This window comes from Cydia strobilella, chromosome 8 (assembly GCF_947568885.1).
Source record: "Cydia strobilella chromosome 8, ilCydStro3.1, whole genome shotgun sequence".
NCBI lineage: Eukaryota > Metazoa > Arthropoda > Insecta > Lepidoptera > Tortricidae > Cydia > Cydia strobilella.
Window position 1 is genome coordinate 11,843,837 of NC_086048.1, and position 21,956 is coordinate 11,865,792.

The following is a 21,956-nucleotide window of genomic DNA, read 5'->3' on the forward strand; positions in this document are numbered from 1 at the left end:
GTGTAACAAATACATTAAGGATGACCAAGGTAGGCTGATGACAGACAATAAAAATATAAACAACAGATGGAAGCAATATTATGAAGTACTCTTGAACGAGGAAAATCCGAGTGAACCACTGTCAACGATGCCTCACTGTGAAGGACCAATTGAATGTATAACGCCATCAGAAATAGGGAATGTCTTACGCAAAATGAAGTACCATAAATCTATCGGTCCGGATAATGTGCCCGCTGATATTTGGAAACTATTAGGGGAAGAAGCACTACCCTGGCTCACAGACCTCATGAACAAAATATTAATACAGCGCCAAATACCATCCTCCTGGAGAAGGAGCTACCTATGCCCTATATTCAAAAATAAAGGTGACATCGCAGACTGCAATAATTACAGAGGGATAAAACTAATGTCGCACACCCTCAAGCTATGGGAAAGAGTCCTTGGGGCAAGGTTAGCAGCCATAACAGAAACAACTGAAAACCAGTTTGGCTTTAAAGCAGGGAGATCTACAACGGAGGCCATACAGACCATCAGGATACTTATGGAAAAATATAAAATAAATAAGGAGAATCTGTATATGATCTTCATTGACCTGGAAAAGGCGTTCGATCGGGTCCCAAGAAACCTGGTGTGGCAGTCACTGCGGGCCCAAAAAGTACCTGAGGTCTATGTTAATATTATACAAGACATGTATCGTGACATCAGCACACAAATCCGTAGCCCCGCAGGTGTAAGCGATCCATTCCTGGTCAAAGTTGGAGTACATCAGGGATCAGCTTTAAGCCCTATGTTATTCAATTTAACAATGGACTACATAACGCAGGAAGTCCAAAGGGAGATACCATGGAATATGTTGTATGCTGACGACATCGTGCTCGTAGAGAAAAGTGCCTCAGAACTTCAAAGAAGTCTCGATCAGTGGATGTCGAAAATTGAAAGACACGGCTTGCGTGTCAGCCGCACGAAGACAGAATTCATGGAATGCGACTTCGGAGGATCTGAGCAAATCGGGGGTGACATCACTATTGACGGCAACAACCTACCTAAAGTGTCCCGTTTTAAGTACCTTGGCTCTGTGCTGACGGCCGACGCACGCATAGACGAAGATGTGAGTCACAGAGTTAATACGGGATGGTTAAAATGGAGATCGTTGACTGGGGTACTTTGCGACGCCAAAATGCCTATCAAAACCAAAGGCAAAATATTTAAGACGGTCGTTAGACCAGCTATGCTGTATGGCTCTGAATGTTGGGCCGCCTTGAAGAAACATGAGCAACAACTTCATACAGCGGAGATGAAAATGCTTCGTTGGGCAGGTGGCGTAACGCGCTTAGATAAAGTGCGGAACGAGTACGTACGAGGATCCTTCAAGGTGGCACCTGTAACCGAAAAACTCAGAGAGGGCAGACTCCGATGGTACGGTCATGTGATGAGACGGGACGACAACTATTCCGTAAAAACCGTGCTTAATATCACCACCAAGCAAAGAGCATCGGGTAGACCTCCGGCTTCCTGGTGGTCCACTGTCAAAAGAGACCTGAAGACGCAAAACATCCCACCACTGACAACACGGGACAGATTGTCCTGGCGCAGATGCACAAGAAGGCCCGACCCCAAATGAAGTTGGGAAAAGGGCAGGATTATGATGATGATGATGAAAGTTTTACAGTACCTATTGTATAAGAAAATACCTATTGTGTAAGAAAAGTACGATACATAGTTCTATGCTTTACAGTACCTATATATAAGAAGTGCCGATTAATACATCACCTCACCACCTGCACTCACACGATCTCATACACCTACACACACATACACACTCACTCACACACACACACACACACACACACACACACACACACACACACACACACACACACACACACACACACACACACACGCACGCACGCACACACGCACACACACACATATATACACATTTAATGTAGATAAAATTGTATTAGCTTAAGTTTTCTTTCTGCTTTTGTTAAACTAAAAATTACTTGTTGCTACGGAGGAGCGGGGCTTCCTGATACAGGTATAATATACTTAAAAGGAAGTCCTAACCTACTACCTTGTAATGTAACATTTTATTAATGAAATAAAATATTTTCATTTTCATTTTCATTTTCAAAATAAAATAAAAACTAAAATACAAACGTCCGGAACACTTATTATATATAACCATTCAGTTTGCATATGTAAAAATAAATTCTTATCGAGGTTTGAATGTCAGTTTTGCTCCAACTCACCCCATTTTACGGTACCTAAGTATATGGAAATTAAAATATATAGTTAATATGGTATTTAAAAAACCGGCCAAGTGCGAGTCGGACTCGCGTTCCAAGGGTTCCGTACATTACACAATTTAAACAATGTATTTTTTATGTGAATGTCTTTAAAAAACCCGTAGGAGTAGGATCAAAAACTAAGTAATTAAGTCCGACTCACGCTTGACTGCACATTTCTAATAGGTTGACCGGTGATCTATAGGTAAAGATCTATTTTGTGTATTTTTTTTTCAAAATTTTTGACCCTGTAGTTTCGGAGATAAAGGGGATAATGGTTATTTTTGCCTATTTTCTTGAATAACTTCTAAACTGTTTATCTTAAAATTATAAAAAAAAAATATTTGAGATTCTCATAATGAGCTCTTTCATTTGATATATAACACGATATAGTTTGACAAACTTTATTTTTTAATTTTCTCATTTACCCCCCAAAAGTGGCCCCCCTGTTTAAAATTAATTTGTTTACGTTACATGTCCATCTTTGGGTCACAAACTTACATATGTATACCAAATTTCAACTTAATTGGTCCAGTAGTTTCGGAGAAAATAGGCTGTGACAGACGGACACAGACAGACAGACAGACGGACGAGTGATCCTATAAAGGTTCCGTTTTATCCTTTTGAGGTACTGAACCCTAAAAATGTCGCTTGATTTTAATGTAAAACAGTGCAGTGCACTCTAGTACTAGTGGCTCTGTGAGTAGGTTTAGACCTCGCGGGGATAGCTTTAAACTGAATAAAATGTAGGTATAGCTCCGAAATTTTGAAAATCTTTCCATAAACTGAATCGACAAATAATATTATTTAGTCATCGAACCTACTCACAGAGAATCGGTTGAGTATTGCGACCTGTACGGAGAACATCCGGACATTTTTTGCCCAAGCTGAAACTTAGATATTCGCTAACGCTCGGTCAATTAAACAAGTATGTCGCTGCGCGTACAAAAGTCGCTATGTGATTTTTAACGATTTTTCGGTTTTAATGCCATTTTGAACCTTATTTCTATACGCATATGCTCCAAAAACAGCGTGGCGCTTATTTCAATATTTAAGGATTTATCAAATGTAGGTATGTGACGCCCATACAATGAATGCTCTTCCTATAATCGCTAACTGGAATAAATCACATAACTACATTAGCTTATTTGAACAGCAATTACAGACGTGTGCTCGCTATGTGATGCTTGACACATAGCGATATTTTCTACAAGTTTATTTAAAAATGATTAGATGCTATTGCTCCCGATATGTAGTTTCTCGCACATAGCGATATTTTTATACTAGTTGCAGTCGATGTTATGTTTCTAGACTGTGCGTTTTACTATACATAGCGGGATTTTCTTATAACAATCGAGTCTACCGTATATTAAACTATTATCTACCCTCAAGTTGTATACAGGTCCCTACTAAACATGATTATTTCATGTGAAGCGCTAGTGGCCTAGCTGTAAGAGCGTGCGACTTTCAATCCGGAGGTCGCGGGTTCAAACCCACGCTCGTACCAATGAGTTTTTCGGAACTTATGTACGAAATATCATTTGATATTTACCAGTCGCTTTTCGGTGAAGGAAAACATAGTGAGGAAACCGGACTAATCCCAATAAGGCCTAGTTTCCCCTCTGGGTTGGAAGGTCAGATGGCAGTCGCTTTCGTAAAAACTAGGGATTAGTTCTGTTGTCAAGCAGTGCATGTGCATGAACCGTGGCAAAATGCCTGGATAACGCGAGGAAGAAGAGTTGACCTTAATATTTTTTGTCTATATTTTCAAAAGCCCGACTTTTAATTGATTGCAGGTTTATTTCGGAAATTATTTAAAACTCAACTTTTTGGAATTCCTTAATAATCTTTTTTTTTTTTGTTGACAAAGGCCCTCCGGCTTGGGGAGGCATTTGGATATGTGGGACTCCCTCCTGCAACCATCCTCTCCTAGTAAGAGGAGAAAAGGAGATATACCCACTAAAAGCCACTCCGGCGCTCACCCTTCTGGCCGTTTTCAAGGAGGTGCGGGATGCCTGAGATTCTACTCCTTCCAGCGGCCCTGGCTTATCTTACTCCGGAGTACCCACACCGCTGGAAAGGAGAGTCATTGACGCTTGACCCACTTCCAATCGTGTAGCGCCGTGTAGTGCGGACCCCCACAGCCCGCTGGCCCTGCTAGGGGTTTAGGCGGACAGCAAATTGTGCCCATCTTCTTCACCGCCGTCTGCGCCGGTTCGGGTGCGCGTCTTCAGCTCCTACTCTCACGCTCCGTTTCCGCGGCCTCCTTCCTTGAAATGACGGTGTAGCAGAAGAAGGCAACTGCGTTCCATTTCCTTTCGCTGCCCAACATAGTCATTAATACGTTGCGCAGCGAAACATTCCCTAATCCAAGAGCCGCCGTCATGGTGCGACACTCTACGGCCCAACGATTGCATTCTTGACTGCAGTGTGCCTCTATGGTATGAGATCCGTAGCGAAAGTCCTAGCTTTGCTGCATCCGTTCGTGCCCTTGTTGACGCGTCCTCGGCAGTTCATCGGGTGCAGGGAATTCATTTAGGGCCCTGCATCATATTATGAATTTTCGAATGGTTGTTATGCGTAGCGAGGCAGGATATTGAAATTATTTGGTGAGTAGCTGAGTAAGACCCTTTTTACGTTTCTTAATAAGCCTCTGACATTTGTGTATGTTTCGTATGTTTCTTACACTTGCTGCATCACCACGCAAGGCGATTTTGTAGAAATCGTCAGGTGACAACCAAAACGCACTAATTACTACTACATGTTCATAGCCATAGTGAACCGTATTAGTACCAGTTTAAGGTTGATTTTTGTTTAATATTTTTTTATTAAGTAATTAGTAAGTTTTGGTTATCACCTGACGAAATGGAAAAGGTAAGTGTAAGTAAGCACCATGCTGGATTTAGTCATTGACCGAAGCGTTAGCTAAAGGTCTCCGTTTTGACTCAAGGTTTCGTATGTCCGGATGTTCCCCTCTACAAGTCGCAATTCTTAACCGATTCTCGCGAAATTTTGTGAGCAGGTTCAATACTTAGTTACCTACATATTTTTTTCCGTTTCTTTTTTCGGAAAATGTTCAAAATGGTGGAAATTGGCATAAAGGACTTAAGTGCCATTAGGGTCTATAGGCTCTATGGCACAAGACCATTGTGAGTAGGTACGTTGTGATAATGACGGTAGTAAGTTTTGTTTGTTTTTACGTGTTTTAAGTTTATGAATCTTATCGCGAGGTCACAGAGCCACTATTAGTAATATTAGTATTTTACCTCATAAACGTTGAATGGCGCCCGCCTAAGGATTCAAGACCATCATACAGCACTACCTTCTTTATGTACCACTACACTACTTAAGTTTATCTATGTGCTACCATTGGCCATCATTCGAACTAAAATTACGGTGCCTAAATTAAATCAAGGGGCAATGTTGATCACACGCAAGAAGGAAGGTATCCGATTACAGCAAATGGATATGATATAGCCTTGATCTTGATGTAAAGACGCTATCTGTTATTACCTAACCGTTTTTTTTAGTTAATCTAAAATACCTACATTAATTCCGGTTTGGAACAACTCGCAACGTAAGGAAAAATACTTACCTATTACATAGTTTGAAGTGTCAAATGCCGTGATAGCTATTTTCAGTACTGCAGTATCCAGCTGAAAATAGGGTGTTGACCCGCCGATGATGTTGGCAGGTTGAATTAGCGTCCAGTTCTATTACAGGCATCATTCCGAATATTCCGATGCATTTTACCTACTGGATCTACTGGTGGCGGTGGCCACGCGGTGCTGTCATACATATATTATGCAGTCGTAGGTGTAGTGTAGAGCCACGCCCTTGCAATGGAATATTTTACTAGAGGCCGAGGTGAGATAAGAATTGTTTATGTGCTGTAACGTTCAGTGTTGAAGAGTGACGCAATTGAAGCTATATATCAAGTTATCAAGTCTGACCGTCACGTCGACCAAAATATTAACAGGTGCAATTACGGTCATAAAAATTTATACATTTTCGCCATATAAATAAAGGTAGTAGATACAATGGCGATGTTTAACGTAACTATACCAGACTAGTTACAAAGAGCATGTATTGCGAGACTAGAAAGGGTATCAAATTTCGGTCTGTTGGCAAACAATAAGTAACATTAACAATAGTATCGTTTGCCTGCGTTTAATGAAAGAAAACAAGTTTTTATGTATAAGTTAATTTATTATGAATAGACAATGCACAGAAATAAAGTCGTCGCGACCTAAACAGAGCTATAAATTCTTAACGTAATTGGAATGACCCATTAGTTAACTTTTATTTCATATTTCTCTTTATGACTGGGAAGGTTTTATATTTGGGAGGACATTATGTTAAAACTTAAGATACCATATTAAATTTTAATACATAATTGTCTGAGGAGTCAAGTTAGGACAATTGTCCACAGTCGGAGATGGTGACCTTCTTGGAAGGCTTGCCAGACTGGGAGCCCAGGCCTTCAACTTGCTTGACAACATCCATGCCCTCAACCACATTCCCAAAGACGACGTGTCTGCCGTCCAACCAGGAAGTCTTCACGGTGGTGATGAAAAATTGGGATCCATTAGTGTTAGGGCCAGCATTGGCCATGGACATGACACCAGGTCCAGTGTGCTTCAGGACGAAGTTTTCATCAGCGAATTTTTCACCGTAGATGGATTTTCCGCCAGTGCCATTGTGGTTAGTAAAATCGCCTCCTTGCAACATGAAGTTGGGGATGACGCGGTGGAAGGTGGAGCCCTTGTAACCGAAGCCCTTCTCGCCGGTGCAAAGGGCACGGAAGTTTTCACAAGTCTTGGGGGTGACATCTGTCCTCAACTGAAACAATTCAAACAACATTATAATTTGGTTACAATGTTAAAATGCACAAGTTTTAAACATATTTAGGTAAACACTAACGAATAGAGAGTTGAATGATTCACGGTTAATTTCACTAGACTCATAAATAATACAAAAGGTAATCACGGTCTATATCCCGGTCAATATAAGTCTAGTGAAACACTAACGAAGCCAAAATTTTCCCATCAAAAATGCCGCATCATTCTCAATGTTGCTCTGTAATCTGTAATAACATAACGAACATCCTATCAATCGAAATAGCCTTAAAGGAAATCTCGACTTAGAAGGTATCTAACAAAAGTGGTATATATGACCTTCACACGATAGAGGTAATGGTCGACAAGGAATTAATTATGATGACTACATACCTACTATGGAGTGATAAGTAGGTAAAAAAGTAACCATGTAATACAATCATGTATGTTTAGACTGCTTTCAAAGTTTTCATGAATAGATTTCATTAAATAACATAAAACATGTTACAGTTTTATAAATTGACACTAAGCTGTAAGCTAAACGGCTTCCAGAAAAAGCGTGGCCGGTCACGCCGGTCGGATTTTTTGATATATTTAACTTACTTCGATAACAATACGTCCCATTGAACTGCCGTCGGCAGCAACATCGAAGAAAACTCGCGGTAGAGACATTTTCTTGTAGTTTAACGCAAACTACCTTAATTTCTGTCTTAGTATAACCACAATGGCGCACGGTACGTCGTACGACTGCGTCCCTCGTCAATGCCGGGCGGAAAAGGAATGAAGCATAGACAAAGTAAAGTGTTTAGCGCAAACGCTCTACACCAAACTCTACACGCTTGTTCCACGCATTAGGCTTAAGCTACACTTTCTGCTGATATCTAAAGCCTAGTTCGGACTACGTTAGTAACTTAGTCGAGTGGCAAGTATTACGTGTCCGAACACCAAAAATTTAGTCAAGTAGATTAGTCAGTGATTTAGTCGAGTGGACCCATTTTATTACTAATCTACTCAACTTAATTTTTGGTGTTCAGACACGTTTAGTAACTTAAATACTCGCCCATTGACTAATTACTAACGTAGTCCGAAATATACTTTTATAGTTTTTAGTTTAAGGGCTATCCAGACGGGAACAAATGTTTGCCAATCTGATTAAATTAAATAATTAAATTGTCCGATCAAATCAGGTGGTGCGATCGCAAAAGCTAATTTGGCCACTTTCACCAATTTTAAATTTATGGTGATATTTGAGCACTCTAAATTAAAAAAATGCCCCCGAACGCGAATACTAGCGTCAAGCCAGCTCCAGACTACACGGCGCGACGCCGTGAACGCGAGTGTGGAGTCGATTTCGCTGATTAGCGAACTAGACTCCACACTCTCGCGTCCGCACCACATTTTATCGGTAATATCGATTCGGTCATAATCGGCGGTCGAATTCGGCGAGCCAAATTGGCGTTTGCTTACGCACGGCGATTTCATCCTCATTTCATCGAACAATTTAATCAGATTGGCGAAAAATTGTCCCCGTCTGAACAGCCTTTAGTTATGGCTTAGTGGCGATTTCGCTGATTAGCGATTCGCGCACGAGTGTGGAGGGGCCTTAACAAATCGTTCTGAAAACGCAATGTGCAATGTTATAGTTTGTCAAGGGACTGTCTCATTTCGGGCGTAGACGGAAAGAGTCATACTGTCTTTGTCTTGCACTGGTGCCGGCGCCCAGAAGAAGGGGATGAGTGTAGTTTTTTTTTATTTTTATTTACTGGCAAGATTTGCTTGAGCAACTATATTTACTTTGGTTGACAGTATATTTTATTTAAAAAAAAACTTATTATAAATAATGTAACCGGAATTCAAAAGAAGCGTGGCATCTTAATTAGTCATGGGTATTGTATGTTTTAAAATATTAGAAATTTAGAAACCTATAGCTCCCTCTACACTCGTGCGCGACTGTGGAGGAGCTTACGAAAAAAAAGAAACAGTCCGTTTACATTCGCAAGCGCGTCACGAGACGCGAGTGTAAGCGGTGGGCTTGTGGCTCGTCTCTTGCCCTCCCTCTTCTCCTCGAGCCACGAGCCCACCGTTTACAGTCGCGTCTCGTCTCGTGGCGTGGCTCGCGGCATCGGGCCGCGATTCGCGCACGAGTGTGGAGGAGGCATCACGATATGATTTAATGATTTTAGTCTCACTATGAACCAAAAAAAGAGAACGTTTCCGGTTTCATCCATCTTTCCTATTGAGTATTATATTCTTTTATCCATCGTATACCCATCCTATTAAAAAAACTACTACTCGGGGCGCGAAACGTGTTTGCAATTGATATGCGTCAACCTGCCGCTGTGCCTGTCACTGTCACTTGAGCAAGTAGTTGAAAATTGTAATTTTTGTTTATATTTTTTACAATTTAAGTTTAAGTTCTGTGCACATTTATAATACAAATAAATAGAATAAATGGTTGTATACACATATTTTAGGCCATAGTCTTGCCAAGTATATTAATTAACAAGTTAGTATAATTTATTCTTGATAATTCGAAATCTTAAAAAAGGTTATCTTCTTCGCCCTTATCATAATTTGTATGAGATGAATCTCTTATCAGCTGTGTGCCTTAATTGTCACGAGAATCATTGTTCTTGTAGTGTAATGTAATAGTATTCGTACTTCTTTTCAGATATAATTTTTTTCATAAAATGAGTTTGGAATCTGTTAAATATGAAAGGGGAAAGCTGGAAATTTTGGACCAACTACTATTGCCCCTGCAGACGAGATATATAAAAGTACAAGGTGTGGAAGATGGATGGAGGGTTATTAATAAAATGCAGGTAATTTGGCTAAAATATTAAACACGGTTGAAATACTAATATTATGTAATATATTAAAATAATTAAACAGCATTTAAAAAAAACTGTATGTGTTTTACCTAGATTAACAAAGTACAAGTTCTTATATAGTCTACACATATTGACATTATATGAAACTACATATTTATATATTACACAGATCCTATTTTTTATTTGCTTCTGAATGAAAGGAATTAAAATAGATTTATCATTGTTTCACTTGTAAATGCCTCTATGTGAAATTTTAAGAAGAGAAAACCTTATGTAGAATTTTCAGGGTGTCATAGGGTTTCCATAATTGAGCATGTGCCATAATTCACTAGCACAGCAAAATATAAAAATATTTTCATTTACAGGTGCGTGGTGCACCTGCTATAGCAATAGTTGGTTGTCTATCATTAGCAGTTGAATTATTAAAAGACAACAGTTTGGACAAAAAGATAATGCGACAAGAGGTAATTTAATTTGTTTGTAAGAAAATCATTTATCATCCAAGTCCCAACCATTGAAATGTATTATTTATAAATCAGCATTTACAGGACTCCACTTTCAGTTACATTTGACAAATTGCCATGTGTGCCGGAGATTGTAATTAGTATTTGAAGTTGGCACCATTTCCACTTGCAGATTGAAGGTAAACTGAACTACCTGGTGTCCGCACGACCAACAGCTGTTAATATTAAACTGGCAGCCGATGAGCTTATAAATTTAGCCAATACTCTGAGTGCCAATGAAGATGTTTCGCCTGAGGAATTTAAAGAGAAGTTGGTATAAAAATTAAATATTTTATTTCTAAACATGTTACAAAAGATTGGATTAAAGGAAAATAGGCTAGATAAGAATTTATGCAAAAACAATATGCAAAAACAAGAAACTTGTCTAATTTAACTTGATGTTTTTATGTGAATTTCTTCTCTCGGAAAGATTTAATATAGAGGTGACTTTTTATCTTTCACAATTTGTATAATTTTTACATTAATGTTCAAAAGAAAATGTTTAGTAAAAGTAGTAAACAACACTTTTATGTTAAAATATGCTTACTCTTTTGCTTTAATTTACAGATTCATTAGCAGCATAGAAACTATGCTTAGCAAAGACATAGAGGACAACAAAGCCATCGGCAAATATGGCTCTGAGGCTATTTTGAAGAATATCGAAGGCGAGGGTTCTGTGCGAGTGCTCACGCATTGCAACACGGGCTCGCTCGCCACGGCGGGGTACGGCACGGCACTGGGCGTCATACGGTCGCTTCATGTGTCCAAAAGATTAGGTGAGGTATAATCTACAATACATTACTACATTTACTACAGAGGCCGGAAAATTCATGGACCTAAAATTCTACAGACATCTCTAAGGCAAAACCGTAACTCTAAATCACGCCGATTTATCTTGTAGTTACGCGCACACTCATCATTAACAATTCAAGGGCCGTACGGTCATTGGTTCAAACCAAGATAAGTAAATATGTGTGCGTGCGAAATCAAGTCATGAAGTTAAAGCTCGGTCTTAGCGACGTGGTGTTCTTGTGGTCTGCGTCTATTAGAAAATTAAGGATTGCTTGTACGTAGGTAGAGATAGATTATATGACACTAATAAATATGCAAAAAAAAATCGCTGAAATAGCTATGACCTAAACACCACTTAAAATTTAATGCACTCATTTGGGGGCTACTGGACTTGGGCTGCTGAGCAGCGATGTCCTAGATGTTGTATAGGAATGTACTAACAGGTTATTTAAATACATACTTTTAATAATTCTCGAAAGTTGTTGACGTCTGTTTTTTTTATTAATTTACTTCAATAAATTAATAAAATTAAATATAATAATTTCAGAGCGCGTGTACTGCACTGAAACCCGTCCGTACAATCAAGGCGCCCGGCTCACGGCCTACGAGTTGGTTCACGAGAAGATCCCGTCCACGCTCATCGTGGACAGCATGGTGGCCGCGCTGATGCGCTCCAGGAAAATCAATGCGGTCGTTGTTGGGGCTGACAGAGTACGTACTATTACGTACCTACACTTTTAACTGAGAGTTTGTACATGTTGTACATGAATGCAATAAAGAATGATTATGATTGGGCATTTTTTTCTGTAGTGATGCACTGGACTTTTTTTTAGAATTTAAATTTAATGTTATTTCTGCCCAGATTCCATGCTGCTAGGAAAGAAACAATTTCCCAAAATTGACAGACAGACGGACAGACAGACAGACGGACAGTGGAGTCTTAGTAATAGGGTCCCGTTTTTACCCTTTGGGTACGGAACCCTAAAAATGCCCGATTATGAAAACAATTTATTACACTTGTTTGATGTGCAATTTTATTTATATGCTATTTCTGCTTAGTAGCTCTTTCGATCCTTATAGAATGAGGGTTATCGTTTTTTTGCTCACCAGTTGGCGCCTCTGTTCAATCAATCAATCTTTAAGTAGTATGGCTCCATCGGTACTGTCGATGATTTCGCCAACGTCAAAGTGGGATCCATGTGGGATCGAATTAATATTTCTAGATTTTCTTCAGCCAGTGTACGGTAAATAAAATGATGGGCCTCTAGGGCTCTAGCCAGACACGGTTAGAAGTAGAAATACCAAATGCTCTTAGAGCACGACGTTGTTCGGTAGTTCGTTGTTGTTGTCTCGTAAAACCGATAGCTGGATTTTACGAGAAGCACGTGGACTACCGGCCGTTGACTCCAAAATGGTGGTTAAACACGCTTTGAGATTAATTCTCCATTCACTGCACACTACCAAATTAGATTACTGTATAATAAAGCTATCGATATTACACTTTAAACAATATTAATGAACAAAAAATAAAGGAATTAATCACGAGGCTACTATCAAGATGGCGTTCGAACCGGAAGTCCAAGATCCTCTCTCGGCGCCTCTGTTGATGGTGGTCCAAAACACTAACAGCTGTCAGTCATTGAAGTCACAAGTGACATTTGACATTTCGAACTATGGAAAAGACCACCATCTACACTAGCGCCCCTAGCGGCGAATTCATACGCGTTAGCCCTCATTGCCATTGTTTTACCATATTTCCTACACAAGTAAGTAGAAATTTCGAAGTTTTTATGCAATGTATGTATGCGGAATGTACTAATATAAATATAGCCGTTCCACCATTCGACGCCCAAGAAATACAAAAAAATATAAAGCGCCTAAAAAACGAAAAAGCCCTGGAGCAGATAATATACCCAATGAAGCTCTAAAAATTGGAACTTCCGTTCTGACTAGACCCCTTACTATACTATTTAATAAAATACTTGAAACGCAAATAGTACCCAAAAATTGGGCAGAATCACGGATCATTCTACTGTATAAGAAAGGCGATCCAGCTGACATTAATAACTACAGGCCGATCAGCTTGCTGCCCACATTGTACAAGTTGTTTTCAATATGCCTTGAAAAAAGAATAGAGCCGCATATAGAAAAGCACCAACCAAGCGAACAGGCCGGATTCAGGCCGGGATACTCCACTACTGATCATATATATACTTTAGAACAAGTGATAGAAAAATACCAGGAATTTAACAACCCACTCTATCTTGCCTATATTGATTACGCCAAGGCATTTGACTCAATAACACACGAGAGCATTTGGCAAGCACTAAAACATCAAGGTGTGGCGGGTACGTACATAAATATAATCAGAGACATCTATAGAAAAAGTACGAGCCGTGTAAAATTGGATAGAATAGGGCCCATTATCAATATAAGAAGAGGGGTGAAGCAGGGGGACCCACTCTCCCCAAAGATTTTTATAGCAGTTTTACAACACATAATGAAGGACCTAAACTGGAAAGAAAAAGGACTATACATTAATGGGCAGTACCTATCAAACCTTAGATTTGCAGATGATATAATATTATTTTCAAAAACACCGTCCCAATTGGAGAAAATGGTAAACGACCTTTGTAGAGCAAGTGAAAACATTGGGCTTCAACTAAACACCTCGAAGACGAAAGTCGCTACAAATAGATCTAAGGTACCTATATTAGTCAAAGAAACACCACTTGAATACATAGACAGTTATATCAAAGATAGATATAACTCCGTAATAGATGGATACAGTCTAAGGAAAAAACGTGCCTCGAAAATCAAGAAAATTTGATTCTCGTTCAGAGGGCGCTACTAGCTTTGGCCTACTGTCGTATAGATGGCGTTGACGGTTTCGTTTGTTATTTAACAATTTTAACGCATATCAGTGAAAGAACATGGGTCAAAATCATAAAAATAATTAATGCAAATAAAAAAATCATTTATCCATATTTAAATACATTCTATCGTATTTTTATAAATCTTCATTTTTAGTTTTAAAGTGTGTCGACAGATGGCAGTGAATTTACTGGGGTTACAAAATTTACTATGACAGTACCGCTCTAGTATAAGTTACTCTATGGTTATATATACCTGGGCAAACAAATATCATTTAAGCCCTCTAGACATTTGGACGAAGTAGAAAGAAGAATAAATATAACTTGGAAAAAATTCTGGGGATATAAAGAGATACTAAAATCAAAACTGCCACTTAAACTAAAGAAAAAAGTTATAGACTCCTGTATATTGCCCAGCTTAACTTACGCCTCACAAACTTGGACGTTTGACAACAAAATCAAAAGAAAAATACAAACATGCCAACGATCGATTGAAAGGAGCATACTTAACATCAAACTCAGCGATAGACAAAAATGTGTAGATATCCGAAAACGAACAAACGTCATAGATGCTCTACAGCATTCCCTGCATCTGAAATGGATGTGGGCCGGACATGTGGCACGAGCACCAAACGATAGATGGACGAAAAAGGTTACTACATGGTCTGGCCCAGTCAACTATAGAGGTAAAGGGCGCCCCCGAGAACGGTGGGCTGATGACATAGAAAATACGGCAGGAAAGAACTGGAAAAGCAAAGCAGGAGACCGAAAAGTCTGGAGACTATTGGAGGAGGCCTATACCCAGAAAGGGGCCTTAGCTTATTAAGTTAGATATATAAAAATCAAATGGGACCACCCTGCCAAAGAACTGTTCACTAGTAACAAAATACTAACGCTACCCTGCCTTTATATCCTAGAGGTAGCTAAACAGGTAAGGTTTAATTACGAACAGTTCCAGTCTAACGCTGCGGAACCCAAATACAACTTAAGGCGCCGCCACGAACTTCGTCCACCCCGCACACGGCTGGCTAAATCTAAAAAATGTCTGCACACAATTGGCCCTAAAATCTATAACCGAGTCTCTGAAGACATAAAAACTGCGAATAGCTACAATTCTTTCGTACTCAAACTTAAAAAATACCTAGTCTCTGCTGCCTTTTACTCGTTAAACGAATTCTTCTGATAGGAATAGAATGTCACATGAGTCCTGCATATTTAAAACATTATAATATTATATATAATAAACATTTGGTTAACAATTGTGTACCGAATTTATAATAATGCATTGTAATTTTAATAATTTAATGTATGTGAATAATAATGTAATTTAGAATAGCATTGTAAATTACTATGACGTGTAAAATTTTAATTTTATTAATAAATGATTGTATTGTATTGTATTGTATATACTCTTTAAAACTAAACACAACTGTAAATATTTTTGTAAGTTAAGGAAATAAAGGCTTTATTATTATTTGTATCTCCTTCGATATCACGGGCCTATAAATCCCGGTCTTTTGATAGGCTTGCGTGGGGATATAGATCCAACACGTAGAGGCCCCTTGGAGAGCTTTAATGTCATGTAGAACGCCTGCTGGAACCCGTTCACAGGCGCAACAATAGACACCCATGAACCGGTCGCAGCAGGCATTGGGACTATTGCAGAAAAAGTGAACAGTATACCGGTCTATGGATTGAAGTTTGGGTGGACAATGAGACTGGGCTATTGTAAAGAACTCCGGACACCTGCCATAACAATGTTAAAACACGTTATCGAGGCAGGTGGTGACTTGCCGCTGACTAGATGGGCCCCTGAAACTGCCGTCGTGAAGACGACCAGGAGCAACACCAGTGTGAGCGGCTCAGGGGTGTCGAGAGGTGTGGCTGTTAGCAGCCACTGTGCCAACTCGCGTCTTATGCATCTTTCACTTCCACCCCTGGAGCATATAGCTCTTATGACTCCCCTCTGGACGGCCAATGAAGGCAAGCCAGAGCTGAGAGTCCTGCGGGTCCCCTTGGGGTCCACTCCGACCGACGAAGACACGCCGGAGACGGAGACCCTGACCGACTCTCTGGAGCACTCGGGTCGTTATTATTATTATTATGTATGCGGAAAGAGAAGAGTCGTGGAATGTAAGGGAGCCCATAAATTCTACGACTCTTCTCTAATTTACACGGCCTACAAGCTAGTACATGAAAAGATCCCGTTCACACAATCCACTAAGCCACTAAGTTGAAATTTTTTATCAAGTTTACATTGTTTGTTTTTTTTTAGGTTGCTGCAAACGGGGACACCGTGAACAAAATCGGCACCTACCAAATAGCGATCCTGGCGAAACACCACGACGTTCCGTTCTACGTGGCGGCGCCGTTTACCTCCGTAGACCTGTCTCTGGCGTCCGGCGAGCGGATCAAGATCGAAGAGCGACCGGACAGGGAAATGACGCACATTGGAGAACATCGGATTGCTGCTCCAGGTTACTACGTTTTCAGGGTTCCGTACCCAAAGGGTAAAAACGGGACCCTATTACTAAGACTTCGCTGTCCGTCCGTGCGTCTGTCACCAGGCTGTATCTCATGAACCGTGACAGAAATTCAACAACATTTCAACTGTCTAAGTTGAAATTTTCACAGATGATATATTTCTATCACATCCGCTACAACAACAAATACTAAAAACAGAATAAAATAAATATTTAAGTGGGGCTCCCATACGACAAACGTGATTTTTTTGCCATTTTTTCGTAATGGTACGGAACCCTTCGTGCGCGAGTCCGACTCGCACTTGGCCGGTTTTTAAATAATTGTCCACTATTGTCCAGGCGGACAATAAGAAACCCAGCAATACTTTCCAAAATTTATTACTAGGTTTACAGTTTGAATTAAAGTTACGAAAATACAGAAATTGGCTCTGCGCAGTGTGCGCCTGCGTCAGAGTATGCCCTTCCACATAGTATTTGGAAATACTTCTCTTAACCCTTAAATGCATAATGATGTATATATGCATCGTATATTCTATGGTCCGTGGCTCAATATGCAGCTATCCAAAATCACATTTATTACTTTTATACAGCATGACACATCTATTTCAATTTATTAAAAAGTTATACAAAAAATCATGCATTTAAGGGTTAAGACTACATAGTCTTAAGACTTTGGAAATACATACATCTTACTTATCTGCATCTAATCATCATCTTTATCTCGTTCGCTGTCGCCGACTTCTTGCGACACACATTCTAATCTTCATGTAAACTTGAAAATCCTCAGATAAACAAAAACAGTTCTGTTAGCCGCCCATTTGATAGGCATATAAAAAGGTATCCTATTTCATTCTATTTTGAATAGCATTTGTCTAGGCTAGGTTTGATGTCTGGGCGACTAGTGGTTATTGGGTGTTTACTAGTCATAAACATTATTTAGGTTTAGGTATTTATTACCTACATCACATTATAACCAGCTTATTTGTGTATTTGCAGGTATCAACTGTTGGAACCCCTCCTTCGACCTCACACCAGCTAACCTTATTACGGGAATTATTACAGAAAAGGGAGTGTTTCCTCCTGACAGAATAAAGGAGTGTAAATAAATCGCAATGAGATCCTCCATTCAGTGCCTTCAATTTTACCAATTGTTTATTAAGGATAGTAATTTATACGATTATACATGATTGTTTAACCTTTATAGCTATTGTGTATCTTACTAGCCATCAGCTAAAGCAGGGTTTCTTAAAGTTTTTGCAGTCACGGACCATTTCCTCAATTTCTACAATTCCACGGACCCCGCCACCCGGTCAAAAAATATTATTGTTTCATTGCACTTAGGTCTCGTCAAGTTTAGTGCAAAATTTCCTAATAAGTATGTTTACAGTTGGTAACTGACCTACTGCGGACCACTTGTAAACATGTTACGCACCCCTAAGAAACTTTAAGAAACCCTGAACTAAAGCATGCCATGCGATTTAATAACAAATCTACATGCTTTTTATGAATAATCCAAAATTATGTAAGTTATAATCAAGCCTATTACTGCTCAAAATATCCAATAATATATTAAAATACAAAGGGTCGGTTGCACCAAACATTTTGTCATCGTTAAAGAGTTCGCTAAATTTGATTGTATGGAAAGTTTCACAGTAAACCGCTGCGGCGCGCCGGGTGACGTTGATCAGTCTGTTAAGTGCAAATGGTGCAACTGGCACTGAGAAACTAAAAGAAAACGTAATTATTGAATTTCCTAATCCTTACATCCTTATTTATACAGCCAAAGAGTAAGTATATGTAAATATTGTTAAGAAGATTGTGGACCACCAAACTTTAAAAAGAAAAACATACAACCATATTGAGAACCTCATCCTTTAGAAATCTTGAAGTCGGGTAAATGCAGGTTGTACCTTTTTGGACCGGTTTTATCTTTGAGATTCTTTTTTTTTTTGCTATGTCCATGGGTTTTGCTTTAAATAAAATATTGTGTAAGTTTACTGTTAATTTAAATTGGGCGATTATCGCAGTTTCTAAAATCAAACAAGCTAGCTATCTATGGTAAATAATCACTACATAGTATAAAACAAAGTCGCTTTGCGCTCTATATGTATGTCTGTCCTTAATGTCCCTATTATGCTTAGATCTTTAAAACTAGGCAACGGATTTTGATGCGTTTTTTTAAATAGATAGAGTATATTTATAATGTATGTATACTTTGTAAAGGTTTTGTGTAAATTATTTGAACTGCCCGTGCGAAGCCGGGGCGGGTCGCTAGTTAAATATAAATTAAAAATTAAATTAAATTAAATTGTCATTTATTTCAGGCCTAATACACCCATATGTGTTAGTAACTTACATAGCTAATAAAAATAATGTTAGTGCTATTACAAAACAAAAATGTATTAAATGTATCGATCATATAAAATATAACCCCCGTGGGTTATATTATATTTTATTTTATATTAGTGTGGAGGGCGCTTTTCATGTTTTAGAAATCATATAATTAACCAGACTTTTCACCTTCCTAAATTTAGTAACTGACAAAAGGGACGCCGAAATACGTAAGAAACGATAGAACATAAAATATCTATCTGTCTTGTCTCACGTATTGCAGCGTCCCTCTTAAAGTTACTAAAGAAAGGTCAATGCTTGGTGGTTTCATTTCGCTTGCCATATTGAGACGGTCTCACAATCAAATCAAGTGGGATCATGTTTTTTTCTAATTGCATTTATTTGTCCACGCCACCCAATTTAATCATATTGTGCGAAAAATTGCATCGTCTGGACTAATTTAAGAATTCGAGAACATGGATACCAACATAACCGTACGAATGTCTATGATCTATGTATGACCCACTGAAATATGGTCTATGGTATAACCATGATCCATTCATTCACTCATTTTTATGTCACCGACCACCGTTCATTCATTCGTCATCGGACTGACAGTATGAAAAAAAATCAGTCACAGTGTGTAATCAATGTAATCATAATCAATCAATTCTGCAGTCGAGCACTGGGATTGGAATTTTATTGTTAACTTATAATGTTTTATATTGTAGGGCATAGCCTTAGGGTAAAAAAGTGGTAGTTTTAAAATGGAACGATGAAAATAAAAACGTGAAATGTATAAGTTGTTGTGCTATAAGTGGTATAACTGTTAAATGTTGGTGGTTTTGGGCTGGTCCGTTTACACAAACGGAAACAATCCATGTTTCCACTCGCTTTTAGGACCGTTCTGTAAAATATTTAGGTGACAACAGTTTAGTTTTTTGTATAAATTGTACAGAATTTATATTATTGTAATGTAAATAAAAAAATATTCTTTGCTGGCGCATGCGTCGGGACGAAAAACAGACAAAGGTTTTGTGGAGTTTGAAAATCAGCTGTATTATTTTAATGTGCAATGAGTTAGTGCCCGTGGAGTGTTTGAAGAAGTGACAATGATTAGTGAAATTGGATACACAGTGTTTGTGCTCCTGGCCCTGCCTTACATTGAAAGTGGTAAGTCTCTGCTTTTGTCTCGTCGCGATCATTGACAATAATATAAACATAGCTATTTAACTACATCATCCTTCTTGTAATAATATTGGTATAAACTGGCCACTTATACAAACTTCCATTGAAATCACCATGTGTCCCTAGCCCTACTGTCTTTCATTTATGCTTGAAGGGCCTTGGCTACAAAATTTTGAAAAATCTTAAGGAAATAATAATGTTCTGATAAAGATGATGATGAATTTGTATGGTGTACTGAAGTATTACGATCATAATTTGATGATCCTTTTTTTCTGTTGTTTTAGGGTTCTGTACCCAAAGGTTAAAAACGGGTAATAACTAAGACTCCGCTGTCTGTCTGTCTGTCACCAGGCTGTATCTCACGAACTGTGATAGCTAGACAGTTGAAATTTTCATAGATGTATTTCTGGTGCTGCTATAACAACAAATACTAAAAACAGAATAAAATAAATATTTAAGTGGGGCTCCCAACAACACGACAACGTGATTTTTTTGCAGTTTTTTTGCATAATGGTATGGAATCCTTCGTGCGCGAGACTGACTCGCAGTTGGCCGTTTTTTTTTCTACTGAGTAAATAAGAATAATAATGATTACAATACATAACATTTAGTCTTTATTAGCTTTATATAAAACTTAAATGTAAATTATTAGCTGTCTTGAATTAAATATATTTTTGGTTTAAGGCTGAAGAAGTATAATCACAATATTAGTTTTTTCACACATATTAGCTGTACCTACACCTTGGTTTGACAAAACCTTTAAGGCTTGACCTTGGCATTGGTTAAAATCTAGTATCATTTATGGTTCAAGGTTAGGTATACAGATCTGAATGCTTGATGGTGAGAATGCAGATGTCTGAGATGCACGGAAAACTGTTAATCAACAAAGTGTTTATTCTCCGCAGTAACTGCAAATCAATCTTTCTTTTATTTATGCTAATACACACACACTAAGGGCCACGTACCGTACCATTCACTAACCCGGGGTTAACTAGTTAAACCTGGAGTTACCAGTACAATTTGACACTGGGTTAATCATTTAACCGCTTAACCCCGGGTTAGTGGGATGGTGCAAACGGCCCTAAGTGACTCAATTCTGTTCAACAATAAACCCCTCATATTTAACTATATTTTATTATCAAAAATTGGTTAATAACCTTGGATATCAGTTAGTACAAAAATGAAGGAAATTCAAATATGGAATATTATAAGTATTACGGGCTACGAGTTAGAGTAAAATTACTAATGCACATTAACCCTCTGCAACTGTGGTGACTTTTTTAGAGAGACTACTGATGTGGAGTCTATCAGACCTCATTTTCGATAATTCATTAAAAATAAACTAATGGCAAAATGGTAACTATTGTTTTATCAATCGATTATTCCATTAATAATTTAATAAATTAAATTGTAAAATGGGTTTAAAAACAAAATACATAAGAAAAATATAATAAATTTTAATGAGTTCACAGTTTCTTACAATTTGTACTGAGGCTCACAAAAAAATTATAAAAAAACTAAACAATCAACAACTTCTAGTAAATTAATAATTTTCCTACTTTTTAACATTGTATTTATACCTGAAAGAAAAATTGAGAAAATCTAAAGACGGAATAAGGCAATAATCAGTCCTGAAGTTGGTACTTATTTAAAAGGTTTTCCCTCGATCAGCCATCTAAAATATAATTATTTATGTGGTTAGGTATCTCAGACACTATAGAAACATTAATATTTTTATGTGGTGACGTCTGATAGACACTATTCACACTATGGACAAGTACATAATTTTATGAGGTGAGGTCTGTCAGGCCCAGGACTTATTGCTGTAC

At 38.4% G+C, this 21,956-nt stretch overlaps 3 protein-coding genes across 4 annotated transcripts in view; 2 read left to right on the plus strand and 1 right to left on the minus strand.

Annotated features, from left to right (window-relative positions):
- Positions 1 to 6,476: 6,476 nt before the first annotated feature.
- Positions 6,477 to 7,911, minus strand: LOC134743637 (peptidyl-prolyl cis-trans isomerase-like). The gene is made up of 2 exons (XM_063677218.1): positions 7,730 to 7,911; positions 6,477 to 7,130 (listed from the first exon to the last, which is right to left on the minus strand). The coding sequence occupies exons 1-2, from the start codon at positions 7,796 to 7,798 to the stop codon at positions 6,702 to 6,704; spliced, it is 498 nt and encodes a 165-aa protein (XP_063533288.1). The 5' UTR covers positions 7,799 to 7,911; the 3' UTR covers positions 6,477 to 6,701.
- A 1,522-nt stretch (positions 7,912 to 9,433) lies between these two features.
- LOC134743636 (methylthioribose-1-phosphate isomerase) lies at positions 9,434 to 17,772 on the plus strand. 2 transcript variants are annotated; one of them, XM_063677217.1, is made up of 8 exons: positions 9,434 to 9,503; positions 9,798 to 9,948; positions 10,323 to 10,421; positions 10,594 to 10,730; positions 11,028 to 11,236; positions 11,800 to 11,963; positions 16,401 to 16,602; positions 17,605 to 17,772. In XM_063677217.1, the coding sequence occupies exons 2-8, from the start codon at positions 9,817 to 9,819 to the stop codon at positions 17,712 to 17,714; spliced, it is 1,053 nt and encodes a 350-aa protein (XP_063533287.1). In that variant the 5' UTR covers positions 9,434 to 9,503; positions 9,798 to 9,816; the 3' UTR covers positions 17,715 to 17,772. The 2 variants fall into 2 exon arrangements, with proteins under 2 accessions (XP_063533287.1, XP_063533286.1); XM_063677216.1 differs by having other exon boundaries at positions 9,494 to 9,632.
- Positions 17,773 to 19,596: 1,824 nt separating this feature from the next.
- The window catches only part of LOC134743671 (disintegrin and metalloproteinase domain-containing protein 10), an 88,597-nt gene continuing 86,237 nt past the window's right edge, over positions 19,597 to 21,956 (plus strand). The window contains exon 1 of the mRNA XM_063677264.1: positions 19,597 to 20,112. Within this exon, the coding sequence (XP_063533334.1) occupies positions 20,052 to 20,112 (61 nt within the window). The 5' untranslated portion in view covers positions 19,597 to 20,051. The remainder of the gene's footprint in view (positions 20,113 to 21,956) is intronic.